The sequence below is a fragment of the Chelonoidis abingdonii genome, chromosome 19 (genome assembly GCF_003597395.2).
Source record: "Chelonoidis abingdonii isolate Lonesome George chromosome 19, CheloAbing_2.0, whole genome shotgun sequence".
Classification (NCBI taxonomy): domain Eukaryota; kingdom Metazoa; phylum Chordata; order Testudines; family Testudinidae; genus Chelonoidis; species Chelonoidis abingdonii.
Window position 1 is genome coordinate 7,711,612 of NC_133787.1, and position 17,270 is coordinate 7,728,881.

The following is a 17,270-nucleotide window of genomic DNA, read 5'->3' on the forward strand; positions in this document are numbered from 1 at the left end:
CTCAGTGACCGAAGTACATCAGATAGATGTTAGCCAAGATGCCATAGAGCCCTCATGTACATCACTACTACCTTACCCATACACTCAAACGCATGAACTAGGTAATAAACTGCTAGCAGCCTCTGTACTATTCTGGAGATGACTTTGCTAACAGAACGATCAAGAAGAAATTACAGAAGCTATGTTACCTTCACCCTGGATGAGGTTGGGATAAGATCAAGGTGACTAGGAGTAGAAAGTTAGAGTCAGTCTGGTTAGATCAACACAGGAGAGGGTGTCATGAAGATATAAGGATAAGACTCGGTGCAACTGAAAAAATACAACCGGGCCCCTGACATCGCATCTGAACCCCCATAGAGACTGCTAAAGCATAACAGGCCCGGCGACCAGCCCACTCTCTATTACTGGCTATCGGCCCGAGGCTAGGAGATAACACCTAGAGCCACAGACCAGAGCAAAAAATAAATGCCTCTGTTTCTCCAACAGAATCCACTACCAAGGTGTACCCAACTGCTCCCAACTTGCTAGGTGCCAACCCACACTAGAATAAAGCAAGACGCACCAAGCCAGGTCAAAAAGCTGGAACGGTACTTGGAAAGAACATAATGGGAGAAAGAGAAGACTCATATAACACGCGTGCAAAGTGGCGAGCGGAGGGGACCTGAGAATCACAGCACTCTACGTGCAATCTCCCAGACAGAAACCAGTCACAATCATAAAACTAGTAGAAGACCTCCAGCAGCGGGTCAAGAACAGAAGAGCTGGAAAGCAACCCCGCTGGACCAGAAACATGATCCAGCACCTACGGCTAAAGAAACCTAACAGCAGTGCATGAACGCGCTAGCAACAAGATGGAACCAGCTGCTAGCAGCAGGCTCCCACCAAACTGACTACATAAGAGAAGGACAAGTGCTGATCATCCGAAAAACGCCAGACGACCCCCTGCCCAACAAGGGGATCAGAACCGGTCCAGCTATCCGGACAATAACATGCCCTTCCCCGCACAAACATGCCGAAAGCGTCCCTACCTCAAGAGGGGTATTCCCACTAGCTGCCATAGCTCCTAACAGGAACCGCACATGGGCCCCAGTACATCGAGCACCGGTCAGCTCAGCCAAAGGGGCATGTGCGGGAACAACCACCCAGAGGCCGCTCAAAAACACCAGTTGCTCACTAGATAGGAGCAGTAAGCGTCGCCCAAGACTCACGGTCCCTAGACAGACCAATCTGCAGCCACACACGCTCCCGCCGCGGATTGACTACACAGGATACAGCCTATGACTGCAATGCCGCAAGCACGGTGGCATCTTGTGCACACACTGTCCCACTGCTGATATCTTACTCCAAAGGTCAACAAGCGCACACACTAAGGACGCCCGTTCATCAAGAAGCTCAATGGGCGACATTGAATGGACAACCACACTAGGACAGTCACCACTGCTCGAACAGGCAGGCCCCAGGGCCTCGGTGTCACGCACAACGTGGCCCATCAATGTCGGCATAATACCCGTAACCCGGGTGGCCCAGCACACCGGCCCCTCTCTCTCCCCCAGCCCCACTGGCTGCTGGCCTGTGTCGCCTGCCTCCCAGGTGAGGCTTACAACCCTCCCCCCTATCCCGCCCCCGGCCCCCTCTTCCTTCCCCTCCCAGTTCCAGATGAATACAACAAGGACGGTACGGCGTACCCCCGTACACCACCGCCACTGGCCCGCGCGACCCGCCGCGGAGTGGGAGCCCCTCTGCACACCTATCCCCCCAACTCCCGAATCAGTTCGCCACCACAGCGGTTACTTCTCTACGCATGGGATCGACAGTCAAGGGACCTGTGCGAGTTGTATCGAGTAAATTAGAGCGGGCCCCTTCTCTTTCCTTTCTCGTCAGATAGGCGCCCGGGCAGCGCCTTTCCCGCTACCGGCTGATAAGCGAGTATCCGGGGAAAAGACAACGAAGAGGTCCCGACCTAACCAGCATCCGGGAGGCACCGCCTATCCGAAGGGTCCCACATCATCACAGCCACTGCCCCGTCGCCCACGGGGCCCTCGCTGCACCGGAGCACCAGCAGCTCTTCACGCCAGACGCAGAAGGCCTGTCAGACAGCAGGTAGTAGGCGATGTCCAGGGGCTGGGGCCCGGCTGCGGGCGCAGGCTCTGCGGCGGAACGGGCCGGCTCCGAGTGCCCGGCGGGGCCCTGGCTGAGGGCGCGGTCACGCGCTGACGACGCTGGCGAGCAGCCCCAGCGCGCTGAGGCCCGGTGTAGGTGCGCAGGCTGGGGCCAGGGCGAACAGCGCTCCAGGAAGAGCAGCGGCATCGCGGCCACCGGCCTCAGGCGGCGCGCGCACGCTCCGGTCCTGAGCCGCGTGCACTGTCGCCGCGGCTAAACTGACTCCAACCCTCCAGGCCACCGCAGGGACCGGCCGCGCCATTCACCCTGCTCCGCAGCCGTCCGCGTGAGGTGAACGCCGCTACGCGCTCCGAGTACTCGCTGCGACCTCTCTCGCGGGCTCTCCTTCCTCCCCAGCGCCCGGCCTCGCGGGGCGGCGCCTCCCCCTGCGCTGCCCGGGCCTGCCCGCGGCCGCGGATCGCCCAGCCCACCCGCGGCTGGAGGGAGTCCTGCGGGGGCGAGTGGGAACGGGGGGGGGGGACAGGGCAGGAGGCCCAGGGGGGGGAGTGGGGGGACAGGGGCCCGGGGGTGGGCAGTAGGGAGGAGAGTGGGGCTGGGGGGACCAGGAGAGGGGCCCTGGGGCGAGTAGTGGGTTTGGGGACACAGAGGGTCCTGTAGGACAAGTAGCTGGGCTGGAGGTCTTGGGGGGCGCTGAGAGGTGGGTAGCTGGGCTGGGGATGGCTAAGTATTCCTGAAGGAATGAGTGATGTTGGGGGGCTCGCTTTGCAGGAGCTGTGGATTCCCCGGGGATGTAATTGCCTTGATGCCTCAGGGACTAGGCCCCAGGAACGCCTGGCTTGGCTTCCAGCTCCCTCTGGGGATAACAGGGTCCCCCAGACTTGGAGGAAATAGTTCCCTCTCCCCAACTAGCAGACTCTTGTGTAAAAAGCACAGCCATGGTTCAGACATACCTTGCTGTAGTTGGCTGGTCGCTGGATTGAATCTGGACTAGGTCTGTAGTGACTGATAGCTGTGACTGTGTGATGAGGCTGGTCATTGGTTTGTCTGACGTGAGTCTGATGGTCTGAGTCTGGTTTCCAAGGTCCAGTTGTAGAGGTTAGGCTCAGTCACTAAACAGAAGTCCTCTGTATCAGTTTCTGGGCCCAGTAGTGTGATTTACATCAGGATTTAAACTGTCTGGGGTCAGAAGAGATGTGTAAGGGGTTGTAAATTACATGTTAAGTAGGTGCAAGTTTGCACTGGTAAACTTCAATGCATGCATTAGGGAAATTGTTCAAAATTTCTCGCTGCTGTTAACACCGTTTTGGCTTCATCAGTGTTCACAGTTTTGGGAGTCATAGAGTAGGCGGAGTGCTGGTTTGGGTCTAAACACTAATGGTCTGTCTGCTATCAGCTTCCCTTGTTCCTAAAACAGGTGGTCTTGAGCCAAAGCTAGCAATGTTAAGAAACTTCTATACAGTATTGGGCTAGAGGCTGGAAGAAAACTTTCCTAGAATTTAGTCCCAATGTCTACATTCCAAAAATTGCTTCCCCGGTGAGCCTTCCTTGTTAGCTTCAGCAGAGAGGACAAAGAGTGTGAACACTCCACAGGAATTTAACTCACTTTGTCCTTAGAACTGGTCCCTCCAGGTCAGGGTTGAGTCAGATTGGGAGAAGCAATCTGGACACCATGTTCATAGTGCATCTGTTCAGTTACTAAGCAGAGTTTTCTCTCTATGGCTGTCAGTTTGGCAGATTTCAGTTTATAAATTAAAAAAGGAGTTAAAGTCAGTTAATCTTATGTTTTAATGTTAAAAACATACTTTGCTCTTTTGGCTTGGACCCAATTTTTAATTTGGGGCCCAGATCAAGAAATCAGGGTTTACTAGTCTTTACAGATCTTTTAAAGGATGTTGTATGTATTTTTTGAAAGTGGTTTTGTGTTCTCTCTCTCTCTCTCTCTCACACTCACACACACATAGTGGTGATCCTCCAGGCTCTTCAATGGTTTTGCAAGACTCAGACCGCGTTAGTTTACATGAACATGGTGTAAAACGAAACAGAAGTGAGATTGCACACTGTCTTTGTGGTCACTAAGATAGTAATATGTTAATTATGGCAGCATTCCCATGTGTGTGTACCACAGTTTGTACTTGGATAAAGTATATGCTTTGTGCTCAATATAATATTTTAATGTCTTTCTCTTTTTACATGAAAATTATTTTTAAAGTTACATTTTTAAAGGGATGTTGTCAATTTAGGTATCTGGATACTAAAAAACAATAGTGTTTACTATGTCTGTGATGCTTTGGGATCAGCCAATAAGACAATTCAAAACATTAAACATGATACTCAGTTATAAATGTTTGTAAGAGAGGATTCTGCTTTTTGCCCAAAATTTTGAAAGTTGTAAAAACAAGATTTTGCAAAACCTAAGGCGAGTAGAAATGTTTCCATAATCTTAAAAAGAAAAAATCACCTGCAGTGTCAGAAACCAAAACATGCAGCATGAGGACGTGAAAATGGAAGAGACTATAAATGACAAAATTTATTATTATTATTTGTGTTACCATAGTACTTAGGAGCCCTAGTCATTGACCAGGACCCCGCTGTGTGAGGTGCTGTTCAAACAGAATAAAAAGACTATCCCTATTTCATTGATTTTCGTTGTCCGTGCCTATTGATATTAAAAAAACCTCAATGAACATAAAGAGTGACTGGGTATGTTAGATTTTTAAATTCCTTTGTGTTTAATAATCCCAGGTGGTGTTGCCAATCTGTAGGTAAATTGCTTTACCATATATGATTTTTAAATTGACTATCGGTAATTTTTCAGAAGTTGCAAAAGACATTTAAAGGCTCTTGAACCCCTTTAGAAAATGGGATTTAGGTTCCCAAGTTGGTTAGACGCTTTGGAAAATTGTACCGTGTCCCTTTAAAGTGCTGTGTTATTGGAATGTATCCTCTCGTCATTTCTTTTCTCACTCCTTGTGTCCTATATAGTTCAAAAGTTAATCAAAAGGATTGGTTGGCAAAAAAATAAGAAACCAGTTTAAGCAATTGAGTATTTTCTACTCATTACGATTTTCATTGAAATGACTGTCAAGAGCTATAATCCCAGAGAGATTTAACTGGCGCAGTTCCAGAAAGCAGATAGGTTTTATTTATTAGATTTTCAGGCCAGTATGAATGATGTCACTGTGAACATGTTCAGACTGGAGTATTCTGACTTGTGTTCAGCAATTTAAATATCAAGGTGAGAGAGATTTAGAAAATTTCAGCACAGACCAACCTAGAGCCTAATTTTGCTTGATGTCTGTGTTATACGAAGCATTACCTGTGACAAGTGTATAGTTAGACTTGCATGTTGGCATCGGGCATAACTACACTTTTATGGCTTCTGTAAATTTTTATTTTAAGCTAAAATATATGTTTCTAATTTAGGAGGGAAACAACTTGATCATTTTAAAAATAATTTCTTGTAAAGGACCCTGTCAACTTAAATTTGGCCCCAAATTTAAAATTTGCTAGCATGTTTTTATCAACCCTGAGACTAACGGAAATATTTCACAATTAAAAAAAAAGTTCAAATGAAAACAGTGTATTTTAAACAAATAGGTATTCTCCTGTGTGTTTGGGTGGCAAATATTCCAAAATTAAGAACTTGGAAATGACACTGACTGTAAGCAAAAGGGAAACCGACTTTATTGATTTTTATTGTCTGGGCTGAGAGAAAAGCAAAAAGTCAGAGCATAAACAGTGAAAAGTAAATGGATTTTAAAAATGATAACTTTGAATAATCTATTAAAGTGTTGATAGTAAGATAAATTTGTTTGCAGCATATATGATTTTTAAACTGATAGTGCCCTTTTAAGTACCAAGTATCAGATGGGTAGCCGTGTTACTCTGTATCCACAAAAACAACGAGGAGTCTGGTGGCACCTTAAAGACTAGCAAATTTATTTGGGCATAAGCTTTCATTGGTGAAAAAACCCACTTCCTCAATTATTGAGAGCGGACCACATCCACCCTGACTAAAGTGGCCTTCATCATCGGTTCTCCACTTGTAAGGTAACTCCCTTCTCTTCATGTCCCAATATGTATTTATGCCTGTATTTGTAATTTTCACTCCATGCATCTGAAGAAGTGGGTTTTTTACCCGCAAAAGCTTGTGCTCAAATCTGTTAGTCTTTAAGGTGCCACCAGACTCCTCGTTCCCTTTTAAGTACTGTATTTTTAAAATGTTAAAGTTTATGAACTTTATTCTAGAAAATATTCACAATAATTTGTGCTAACTACTAAATCTGATGCAGTTTTAGAAGTTTTTTATATGTTAAACCGGTCCAGTTAAATGATGATTGCTAATCTAAACTAGGCTCTTAGATTAAAAACTGGTTTGAACAACTCATTAGTCATTTCTGAATGCCACTGACCTGATGATGTGGGGCATCGTAAATCAGCTGTTGCTAAAACTTAAAGCCAGTGGAAACCAGAAAGTAAAATTTACTGGGAACAAAAGTGTATTTGACTAATCAGTTTTTATTGTCTAAGCTGAGATGGATAAAATAAGTAAACTAAATAAATAGTGAAAATAAAATAAAATTCTGACATTATTTCATTTTTAATAATGTAAGATATTAACGATAACTTGGGTAAAGAAATCAGTTTCCTTGCAAATTTAGGTGTGGTAACTTGGTTACCTGTATAATGATGCTGTTGCTCTTAATGACACAGATCAATGTTTCCACAAACGAAGTGATAATGACATGAATTCTACTGTATAGTGCCTAGAAGTTAGGCTTTAGGAAGGGTCATATTTTACAGGCTACCTGAAACAACTACTGTACTATACAATAACAAGGAGGTGAGATATAGTGCTCTCTTTTATGAATAGGACTAAAATATGTTTAATTTCTTTGTAGGTACTGGTGAATACTGCCTGCTGTTTCCTGATGTTGATTGCTAAACTAATCCAGTGTGCAGTGTTTGGTCCTCTTCGTGTTAGTGAGAAGCAGGTAAGTAAAACATATGAGGTTTCTAGACTAATTGCATTGCTCTCAGATACTTGTTTTCTTAATCTGTCTCTTATTTATTTTCACGTGGGTTGTTTTTGTTTTTTTCTTTTTTTTGGTAGGTGAATGGTTTTAATATCCCATCTGGGAATATTGAGAGTTGCACAGACTAACATTTAGCACCCTAACAGATGCAAATGATACAAATTTAAAGATACAAATGTAGCTCTTATGATTTACAATAATTTTTTTAAAAATAAGATTAATTTTGCTCATCTTTCTATCAAAATTGCTTCCCCTTTTAACCCCAAGCCTAGATGGTGATTTGTCCATGATTTAGAGATATCCCCTTTTGATATTTTGAAAATGCGCATTCAATAATATTTATGGAAGTTTAAAATAAACCAAGAAGCCCTTTGCAGTTCTCTTATGGGTAAACTACTCAGTTCATATATAAGCATCCATAAATCTTCTGGCTTGTTTCTGAAGAGGAACTTTAATTTTGGTGAACTGCTATTTTATTTTAAAAGGACACCTGTCAACTAGGAAATTACTCTTTCATCAGAAATTTTGTTCCTGTGCTTACAAGTGCTCTTAATTTTAGAGGAAATTAGAGGAAAACAGTTCTCTATTTTTGATTTTAGTTTACTTTGTGCACTTTTTTATAGTCAATTTCACTGTTTTAGTACTGGTCAGCTACAACTCTTTCCTCATGCTCTGTCATGATGACATAACTCTCATGCAGCTTCAACCTCTGCAAGAAGAGGATGTTTCCCATCAGTGGCAGTCGGCAGACACGTGGACAGAGAGGGCAGGAGAGCTGAGCCCAAGCCCATTTATTACTGGCCCTAGGCTTGCCCCTCTTCTAAACATCAGCAAGGAAGCAAGAAAAACATTTTTAAAGGTTTTGTAAAAAGATTTCAGGACATACTATTTAAAAGCTGTTCTATCAGAAAATGGAGTTAGTTTGAAAATTAATTTTGAAAAATCAAGTTAACTGTGTCCCTTCAAAATATGTTCGTTCTCTCTCTCTCTCTCTCTCTCTCTATATACACACATGCAGTCATTGAAAAAAATTAAGCCATAGAAGTTTTAACGTAACAGGCATGCAATGCAAATGGGGCACAATTATTTACTTGTTCATAGATCTCTTGCAATCTGTCATGTTGGTGATTCACAAACCTAAAGACCTCTGAATGCAGTGCCTGTGCTTTAAAAGTGAGGCACTCTCCCAGGACTTTCTGCTAGATTTTTTTCAGTTGTCTATGGTGACCATATGGACATGAAATTCAAAGCAGTGTCAATGCTAGTTTCTAGTGTGTTCGCTGTCCCTTTAAAAATTGAAATGTACTTTCATAGCTTCCTTTGAAAGACAGGCTATATATGTTGGTAGGTCAAAAATGTGATCACCCTGAAGGAATTATTAGCCTGTTCTAGCTGTCTTGCTGCTGATTTCATTGTGTTTTTACAAAGAGCATTGATATATTTTTTTCTATAAAGCCTTCCTATGCCTTGCAAATTGTACAGTGGCTTTTATCCTACAGTAACTAACCAAGGTACTGTCTGTCTTTCTGATTGCATGTGTGTGGGAACACTTTTCCTGTCTCACTGTTGCTCATCTCCTCCCTTTTTGTATGTAGCCATTATGTTGGAGACCAAGTATCTTATACATTGAGTGTTTTTAGAGGGTTAGATTTTTGTGACTTTCTCTTAATTTCCTACAGTGGCTGAAGAAAGGTTTAATATGTATATACCAGCAATCTAGAAATGAAAATAGCAGTATTGGTAGCCTTGCATCCACATTGCTATGATACTGAGGATCCAGTTGAGATCAAGGCCCCAGTGTGTTAAGCACTGTACAAATACATAGTAAAAAAACCTTTATCTATAATGCTGCACTGTCTTGTTGCAGTGGTACAAAAGGAACATCATTTAGTCAATACCACACCTTAAAAGAGAGGGGTTTCTAGTGGAGGCTAGGTAGATGACAGGCAGCATGTATAAAAATGGATGATTTAAAATAATAAAAAAAAGAACCTATGTTAAGGCCTAAATTTACTATAGTCTAGTTAAATTACTTAAAATAATTAAAAAAAATAAATTAGAACGTTTGTCACCAAGTTTGACTTTCTTTAAAACCTTTCGTGGGAGTGACTGGCTAAAAGCCTGGAACCAAAGTTTGTTGACATGCTAAATCAGCTTTTGACTGACAGCAATAGCCTCTTTTGCAGGTGCAGAGAGAATATTTTCTTCATTTCAGCGTATTCAAGTTCAGTTCAGTGACAGGGTCATTCAAGTTAAGAAATCAGTTGGGAATTGGAAACACAGGAAAGTTTGTTTTCTTCTTCCAACCTATGAACAAAAATTAGGTGTGAGACGATGAGATCTACCGGTTCTAAAATCTTGAAGGGCATGGTGACCAGAAACAATCAGTTCAATTTGCTAATTGAAGATAAATAGTTTACATAGAGAGAGAAGCTGTTTAATAAATCAGTTTTAGATGCGAAACATGTTTTGATAAACTTGTTTCTTAAATATCCAGCACACTTAAGGTAGTTTTATTTAATTTAAAAAAATGTTGTTTTTGTGCATTTATAATCGTATTTGACTTTCCATCCAAATAGAGCTTGACACAAATCCCAAGTTTAAAGAAAAAAAATCACAATTTTCTAACATAATTTAAAAATACAAAAATTAACTATTTGGATAAATGTGAGTTAAGTAATTTAATTGCTTAAATTAATGTTTTTATAGTGTATCCTCCTGGTGAACAAAAAGAAGCACCAAATTTAGTGTAAAGGCTGTATTTGTTTGCAAATAAGCATGTTGTAATGGCTACCAACCAATGGGAATCAGCCTTCTTTAGAAAAATAACTAAAAAGTACAAATGCAAATCCTGATTAAAATTGGTGATTTAAATCCATCCACCTTGATGGCAGGAATTTCTAATATTTCTCATTTTTGTGTTATTCATACCTGTTGTTTTAAAAATAATACAAAATACATCTAGCTGTCTGAATAGCTGGCCTATCACGTTTTCATACTTCTGTTTCCTTCATCTTCCCTTCTGCCTATTATCTGTTCCACTGATCTTTTGCTTCTTAGCTCAACTGAGACCATAAGCTTCCTGGAGCAGGGACTGTCCTTTTACTCTCTCCAATATCTAGCACAGTGGAACCTGTAAGTACGGTCCTAAAGCATGTTGTGATTGTCAGATGAAGAAGCTGCATAAGTGCAAATTATTATAGGGGTATTTTTATTAATAAAATACCTGGGGTGGATAATTTTGTATTTGAGCTTTGTGTAACTACATTGATTACCTACAGAAATAAATGTCTTCCTTTTTAGCATCTCAAGGACAAATTCTGGAATTTCATCTTCTACAAGTTTATCTTTATTTTTGGTGTGCTGAATGTTCAGACAGTGGAAGAGGTGGTCATGTGGTGCCTCTGGTTCTCTGGGCTTGTGTTTCTCCACCTCATGGTTCAGCTCTGCAAGGATCGATTTGAATATGTAAGTTTTTCCTAATGCCTGTGTGTTGGGAGATGTGAGTTCTGCTCCCAGTACCAGCACTGATTCACTGTGTGGCCTTGGTTGTGTGACTTAGGGCTTGATTTTTCAGAGATGTTGAGCACTCATGTCTCCCATTGACTTCAAACTCAGCTGTGAATCCTCAGCACCTTTGAAAAGCAGGTCCTTAACCTCCCTGCTACAGTTCTCCCATCTTAAACGATCATCCCATGTTAAATGATATTTATCCTTTTTCATAAAATGCTGGAAGATCCTCAGATGCAAAGCTCCATATGTTCTTGCCTTGCCTAGAATTACTGCTATAAATATCCTTTTTTTAAAAAAGTGTCCTCCTCAAATTGCCTTAGCTAAGAATTCTAGAAAATCACCCTCAGTTTGATGCCCAGTTGGGTAGTTTTCTGAGGGTAGTTTGAAATTTTTTTGATCTCTCAAAGTAAAATTACAAAGAATAGAGCAAAAGGAATTGGATTTCATTGCGTGTTTATAGTCTCTGTGCAGTTTTAATGCTTTGAAATAGTTATGATCATTGTGCCTGTATCAAGACCTGATGGCACACAATGCATTTTTATATGTACTGTATATTTTAAACTGTATCCCAAACGATATCTGTATTAGAGAGTTAAATATTGAGTCACAGATGGGGAGAGTAGTGAATAGGCTCAGGTGAGGAGGAAAGACAGTCGTCATTTGGGAAATGAAATGAGATGAAGGATTGCAGAGAGGCCGTACCAGGTGGCTGGAGCTGTAGAAGACATGGCTTTTGCACCAATAGCAATGAGACTATGGAGAGCGAAGATGGTTCTAAACAAGGATGGGGAGCAGAGTAGTGAGAAACAATGCCTAAAAGTTAAGTTATTGGAGTGCACATTTGATAGGGGTCTTAAAGCATCAGTTCAGTTTTAGTTAAATAAATAAATTGACCCTTACGGACACAGTTGTAATCTGATCCCTCTAACTGGGCCAGATCTGTTTATTATGCTGGACATATGAACAGAGAGAGAATGTAGATTACAAAACTAAAAGCTTTCACATGGTAGTGTGTGTGCCACAATATATGTTACCTGATGAGCACTTTAATTCTCTTTTTTTATGGACTATTATTGAGATTAGAAAAATCAGCTTTGTACTTTGAGTAATTGTAGACACTTAAGTATCCGTAAGATACGTGCTACTTTCTTTGCTTCAGTGTCATTAAATAAAAGCCTGAGCCAGACTGAATTCTCTGGTTTACCCCAAACTCTCTATTTTAAGGCCTCTTGTATTCCCCAATTTTTTCCCGTTTCACCACCCAGGAAGAGTTGCCTTTCCAGCAGTTTGATAGTGGCCTTAAGTGAAATGGGATTGAGTGAGGTGGAATAACTGTAAACCAGAGATCGACAGGAAAGTTATCTAGCAGTTCTTGGTGCACTGAAGTTATTTTCTAGAAGGCTAAGAGAGAGCGGACTGTAAAGGTAGAAATGCTTATTGCGTTTGAGCAAGAGTTCTTAAGAAAGGAGCTCTGGTACTGGGACTTTCTTTCTTGTTGAAGGAAAACATTAAAGTCTGGATTATAACACGTTTCTTGATAAATGTGTGACTATGAAGCTGACTCCAACTCAAATGGGGAAAGAAGAATGAATTTAGCAACTGAATGCATGAAATATGTGAGCCAACTTAATAATTAATCAAACACCCCAGACTCAGAGTTTCATCCTTAAATTAAGATGATTTTATTTTTGGTATAATCTATAAGCAAAGCATATCAGAATTTTCAGTTAAAATTATATGTAATCTTAAATAATATAAAGGAAATATTTTTCAGTCTTCTGATCAAAAGGTGAGCATGGTCTATCAATACCTGGATGGGGAGAGATTTCTGATGGCTCTTTAATCTAGAAGAAAAAGGCATAACAAGATCCAGTGTTGGAAGCTGAAGTTAGACAAATTCAAACTAGAAATAAGGCACAATTTTTTAACAGCAAGGGTAACTAATCATTGGAACAACTTACCTATGGAAGTAGTGTATTCTCCATCCCTTGACCTCTTTAAATCAAGAATAGATGTCTTTCTAAAACATACCCTCCAGTAGGGTTGCCAACTTCCTATTTGCACAAAATCACGCACCCTATCCCCGCCCCTTTCCTGAGGCCTCGCCCCCGCTCACTGCATTCCCCCTCCTTTGATGGTTCACTCTCCCCCCTCACTCACTTTCACTGGGCTGGAGCAGGGGGTTGGGGTTCAGGAGGGGGTGAGGGCTCTAACTGGGAGTGCAGACTCTGCGGTGGGACTAGAAATGAGGGGTTAAGGGTGTGGGAGGGGACTTGAGGCTGGGGCAGGGAGTTGGGGTGCGAGAGGGATTGAGGGCTCCAGATGGGGATGTGGGCTCTGGGGTGGAGCTGGGGATGAGGGGTTTGAGGTGCACGAGAGGAGGCTCCAGGCTGGGCAGTGGGACCGATGGATTTGGAGTATAGGAGCAGGCTCTGGGTTGAGGCAGGGGGTTTTGGTGCAGGAGGGGGTGAGGGCTCTGGGGTGGGGCCAGGGATGAGGGGTTCAGGGTGTGGGAGGGGGTTCTGGGCTAGGGCAGGGGGTTGGGGTGCAGGGGGGGCTGAGGTCTCTGGGGTGGGGCCAGGGATGAGGGGTTTGGGGAGGAGGAGGGTGCTCAGGGTGCAGGGGGGGTAGGCTCAGGGCTGGGGCAGGAGTTGGGGTTCAGGGTTGGGGCATGGGCTTACCTCGGGTGGCTCCCGGTCAGTGGTGCAGCAGGGCTAAGGCAGGCTCCCTGCCTATCCTGGCTCCGCGCTGTGCGCACCCCAGAAACAATCAGCAGCTCCAGGTCCTAGGCAGGGGAACCAGGAGGCTCCACGCACTGCTCTCACCCGCAGGCACCACCTCTGCCCCCAGCTCTTGAGTGCAGAGCCGGTGCTTGGGGCGGGGGCAGTGTGCAGAGCTCTGTGCCGCTCCCCGCTTAAGAGCCAGACCTGCAGCTGGCCGCTTCCAGAGTGCAGCGCGGTGCCAGCCAGGACAGGTAGAGACTAGCTTGGCTTAGCGTCGCAGCACCGCTGACCAGACTTTTAACGGTCCAGTCGGCAGTACTGACCGAAGCCACCAGGGTCCTTTTTTGATTGGGTGTTCCGCTGGAAAAGCGGACACCTGGTCATCCTGCTCTCCAGCTCAAACAGAAGTTATGAGCTTGATGCAGAAATTGCTGGGTGAGGTTCTGCGGCCTAAGTTATGCAGGAGGTCACTCTAGACAATGGTCCCTTCTGGCTTTAAAATCTGTGAATATCAATGAAAGCTAGAGTCACAAGGCCTTAGGGAGTGTATGTGTGTGTTTTGTTTTTTTTTTCCTCCCTGCCCTCTTAGCTGCATGGGTTAGCTGGTTGAGGTTGCGGCACTGGTTATATTCAGGAAGTAATTAGGTTCAACTGAATATGTGGTGGGTGAAGGCAATAGGGAGAGGACCAGTTTGTTAACACTGTTTTGTATTTATATGTTTTAGCTTTCCTTCTCTCCCACCACCCCAATGAGCAGCCACGTCAGAGTCCTGACTCTGCTGATTGCCATGTTACTCTCCTGTTGTGGTCTAGCAGTTATCTGTGGTGTTATCGGCTATACGCATGGAATGCACACTCTAGCTTTCATGGCAGCAGAGGTGAGACTTACTTTATATGCAAGCTGATTTGCAGTTTGTTTTTCCTCTTATCTTTGGTTTATTTGGGGGCTTCAGCAGTTTGGTTTTTGAAAGTCTCCAGACAGAAAGAGTTAAAATAAATACTGTACTATTGCAAAGCAGCCACCAGATCTGTGTTTATCCTGGTGTTAAAACTTAGGACTGCAAATCATCTTTGCTTGATGAGGCGATAGCTATGATAAATCCATACAATGCTGCCTACTTTCGGCACAGCTGAAATCAAGACATCTGTATGTGAGAAAAACCGATGAGCATGCTTCATGAGAAATACAGGAAGAATTAGGTGAAGTGTCTATTAGAATGTATTTATTTTTCCTGTTCAGTATGGACTAGAATAGTTATCTAAATCAATTTCTCCAATGTAGTACAGGTTGAACCTCTCTAATCCGGCACCCTTGGGACCTGACCAGTGCCAAATCAGAGAATTTGCTGAGCTACAGGAGGTCAGTGCAGAGTGCCAGTGGGTCTCCATAGGGGCAGGAAGTAAGGGTGTGGGGGGTGCTACAGCACCCCCAGGCTTTGTGCCCAGTGTGGCCCCCTGCCCGGGGGCCCTGCTGCCACCTGGGGTCCTGGCCACCAGCTCTGCGCCAGTTTGTAAGCATAGGGGTGCCAGCGCGTGAGAGGCACTGGGTGAGGAGGGCAGAGGGGGGAGCTTGGTGCCAGTGGATGCTCTGCACCCACGGTTTTTTCCCTGTGGGTGCTCCAGCCCGGGGTCACCCAGAGAGTCGGCACCTATGCCACAGAGTGTCAGACCAGGGAGTGCCAGATTAGAGAGGTTCAACCTATATTTCTCATTTATTCTTTACTTATTAGGGGTGGAACAAGTATATATTTTCCTTAGTTCATGTACCACATAGTGGTTATCTGGACCATCTTAATGTTAAATCAGTCCAAGCTGTAAGTAGGAGGATCTAGTACTGCCAGACATAGTGGAGCGAGGAAACATTTGGGGGTTTCTAGGGGATGATTGGAGACACCTAGTTAGAGCAGAGGTGCCTGCTGCAGGGCTGTAGGCATTTCAATATTTGGCACTTGTATTAAAGTTTCAGCTAAGATTGACCTGAACACAAAAATGAGCCAGACGGCGTGTGGAGTGAAACGGAACTGAAGATTTGTTTCTGAAGCTGAGCTCTTTCTAACATTGCCTCTCTCATTCTAATAGGCACCTCAGCTAATTCTTCCTCTTTCGCACGAAGCACGCTCATTAGTTTTTCTCATACACAGATGTATTGATTTCAGTTGCTGAAAGTAGGCAGCATGGAAAGGATTTATCATAGCTACCACCTCTTAAAGCAAAGATGATTTGCACCCCTTAGTTTAACACTGAGATAAACACAGTTGTATCTGTCTCATACCAATGTATTTTTAAAAACAAGTTCTGAAAAATCAGATATGTCAAGTGAATTGATATAGCTCTTAGGTGTCTGATTAACAAACCAGGGGCACTGTCCTGCCAGCACTTACTTGCATGAGTAGAGTGTTTGATTTGAGTGGGCCCCGACTCATGTGAGTGAAATTACCAATGTGTGTCTGCAAGTTGAGCCTCAGGAGATACACTCGTGTTCTTTTCTGTATGCCTCCTAACACTGACGTCCGGTGGTGATCCTCGAACTTAAAGGAAAAAGTAGCGAAACTGCAGTGAAAGGCTTTTGAAATGTTTTCCTGCCGACAGTCCATCTGATGCTCTTTAAAATGGACACCGCCAACTGTATTGCATTTAAGTATATGTAATTATATTGGATTTTTAAAAGTACCCTATTAGTCTCTTTCCTGACTTTGCAAACATTGATTTAGCTTTATTCCCGTGTTTTCAGTAGAGTGATGTGAATGTGAGTCTCAGGTTTTAGCCAGGCTTCTTCCTTCTCTTCTCAGCAGGATGTCGGAGTTGAGTTTTGGGAGGGATGTGAATGTGCTAAGGGAAGTAGGTTGTGTTCTGAAGGGGCCTGGCAAGTATAGGTCAGTGATTTGCACATTGGCCTGCTAAACCCAGGGTTGTGAGTTCAGTCCTTGAGGGGGCCATTTCGGGAGCTGGGGCAAAAATCTGGGAATTGGTCCTGCTTTGAGCAGGTGGCTGGACTAGATGACCTCTTGAGGTCCCTTCCAACCCTGCTGTTCTATGATCTATAAAGGGCAGTATGTTGCTTCTGAATAAACATTTAAAATACTAAAGTGCAATGCTCCAGATACACAACCAAGCATATCATGTGAAATGAGTCCATTTTTCCCCATGACTTTTCTTTTTCTTCAGTTAAAGGAAATTTAATTTCAAAAAAATTACATAAATGCAACACAGGGTTGAAATTTTAAAAGTATGAAAGACAGGACATTCAGGTGTGGTTTGGACAGCAACCATAGTTTGGTCATATTGCGTGTGAATAGTTAAACATTCAAGTTAACACCCTGTCTCTGATACATTTGGAATACATTTCTAGGATTATTTTTTTTACAATAATGCAGCCATTTTTCTGATTGAAACCTTCATATTTTATGGTCAGCAAATCATCCAAGCAACAAATACAGGTCAGACTACAAGCAAGTAATGTCAGCAAATCACTCAGTACTGTCTTATGTTCTAATAAGGACCTATCTTTCATAAAAAAGTTAAGTCAGCAACACAATCTGCTCCTGTCACATACATGACAATTAAACCTTCTTATGTTGCTGATGCAATCACATACCAAACTACAGAAACAGAAAAGTTACTGTACTTTGTTCTCAAGAGGTCTTCTAGTTACAGGGAAAATTTCTGAGCAAGCCAATGAGCAAAAGTAAATGTAAAACGCAAATTAAATCCCTGTGGTGAAACAGAATGATTATAAGATCTACTGAATGGATAAACTGTTGAGCACAGATTTATGTCAAAGCCAGGTCATGGCATGAAATACCAGATAAGGAAAACATCTGTCAAGGGAAAACCCAAAGAGTTTAGGCCCTATATTTTAGCTGCTGTAAGAATTGTA

General features: G+C 43.2%; 1 protein-coding gene across 3 annotated transcripts in view; it reads left to right on the forward strand.

Annotated features, from left to right (window-relative positions):
• Nucleotides 1–17,270, forward strand: part of AMFR (autocrine motility factor receptor) — a 43,921-nt gene that overhangs the window by 2,982 nt on the left and 23,669 nt on the right. For 2 of the 3 annotated variants that reach the window (XM_075073745.1, XM_075073746.1), the window contains exons 2-4: nucleotides 7,023–7,115; nucleotides 10,461–10,625; nucleotides 14,119–14,271. In XM_075073745.1, coding sequence (XP_074929846.1) covers nucleotides 7,053–7,115; nucleotides 10,461–10,625; nucleotides 14,119–14,271 — 381 coding nt within the window. In that variant the 5' untranslated portion in view covers nucleotides 7,023–7,052. Of the gene's footprint in view, nucleotides 1–7,005; nucleotides 7,116–10,460; nucleotides 10,626–14,118; nucleotides 14,272–17,270 lie in introns of those variants that run through there. The other variant, XM_032785774.2, reaches the window with a different exon arrangement.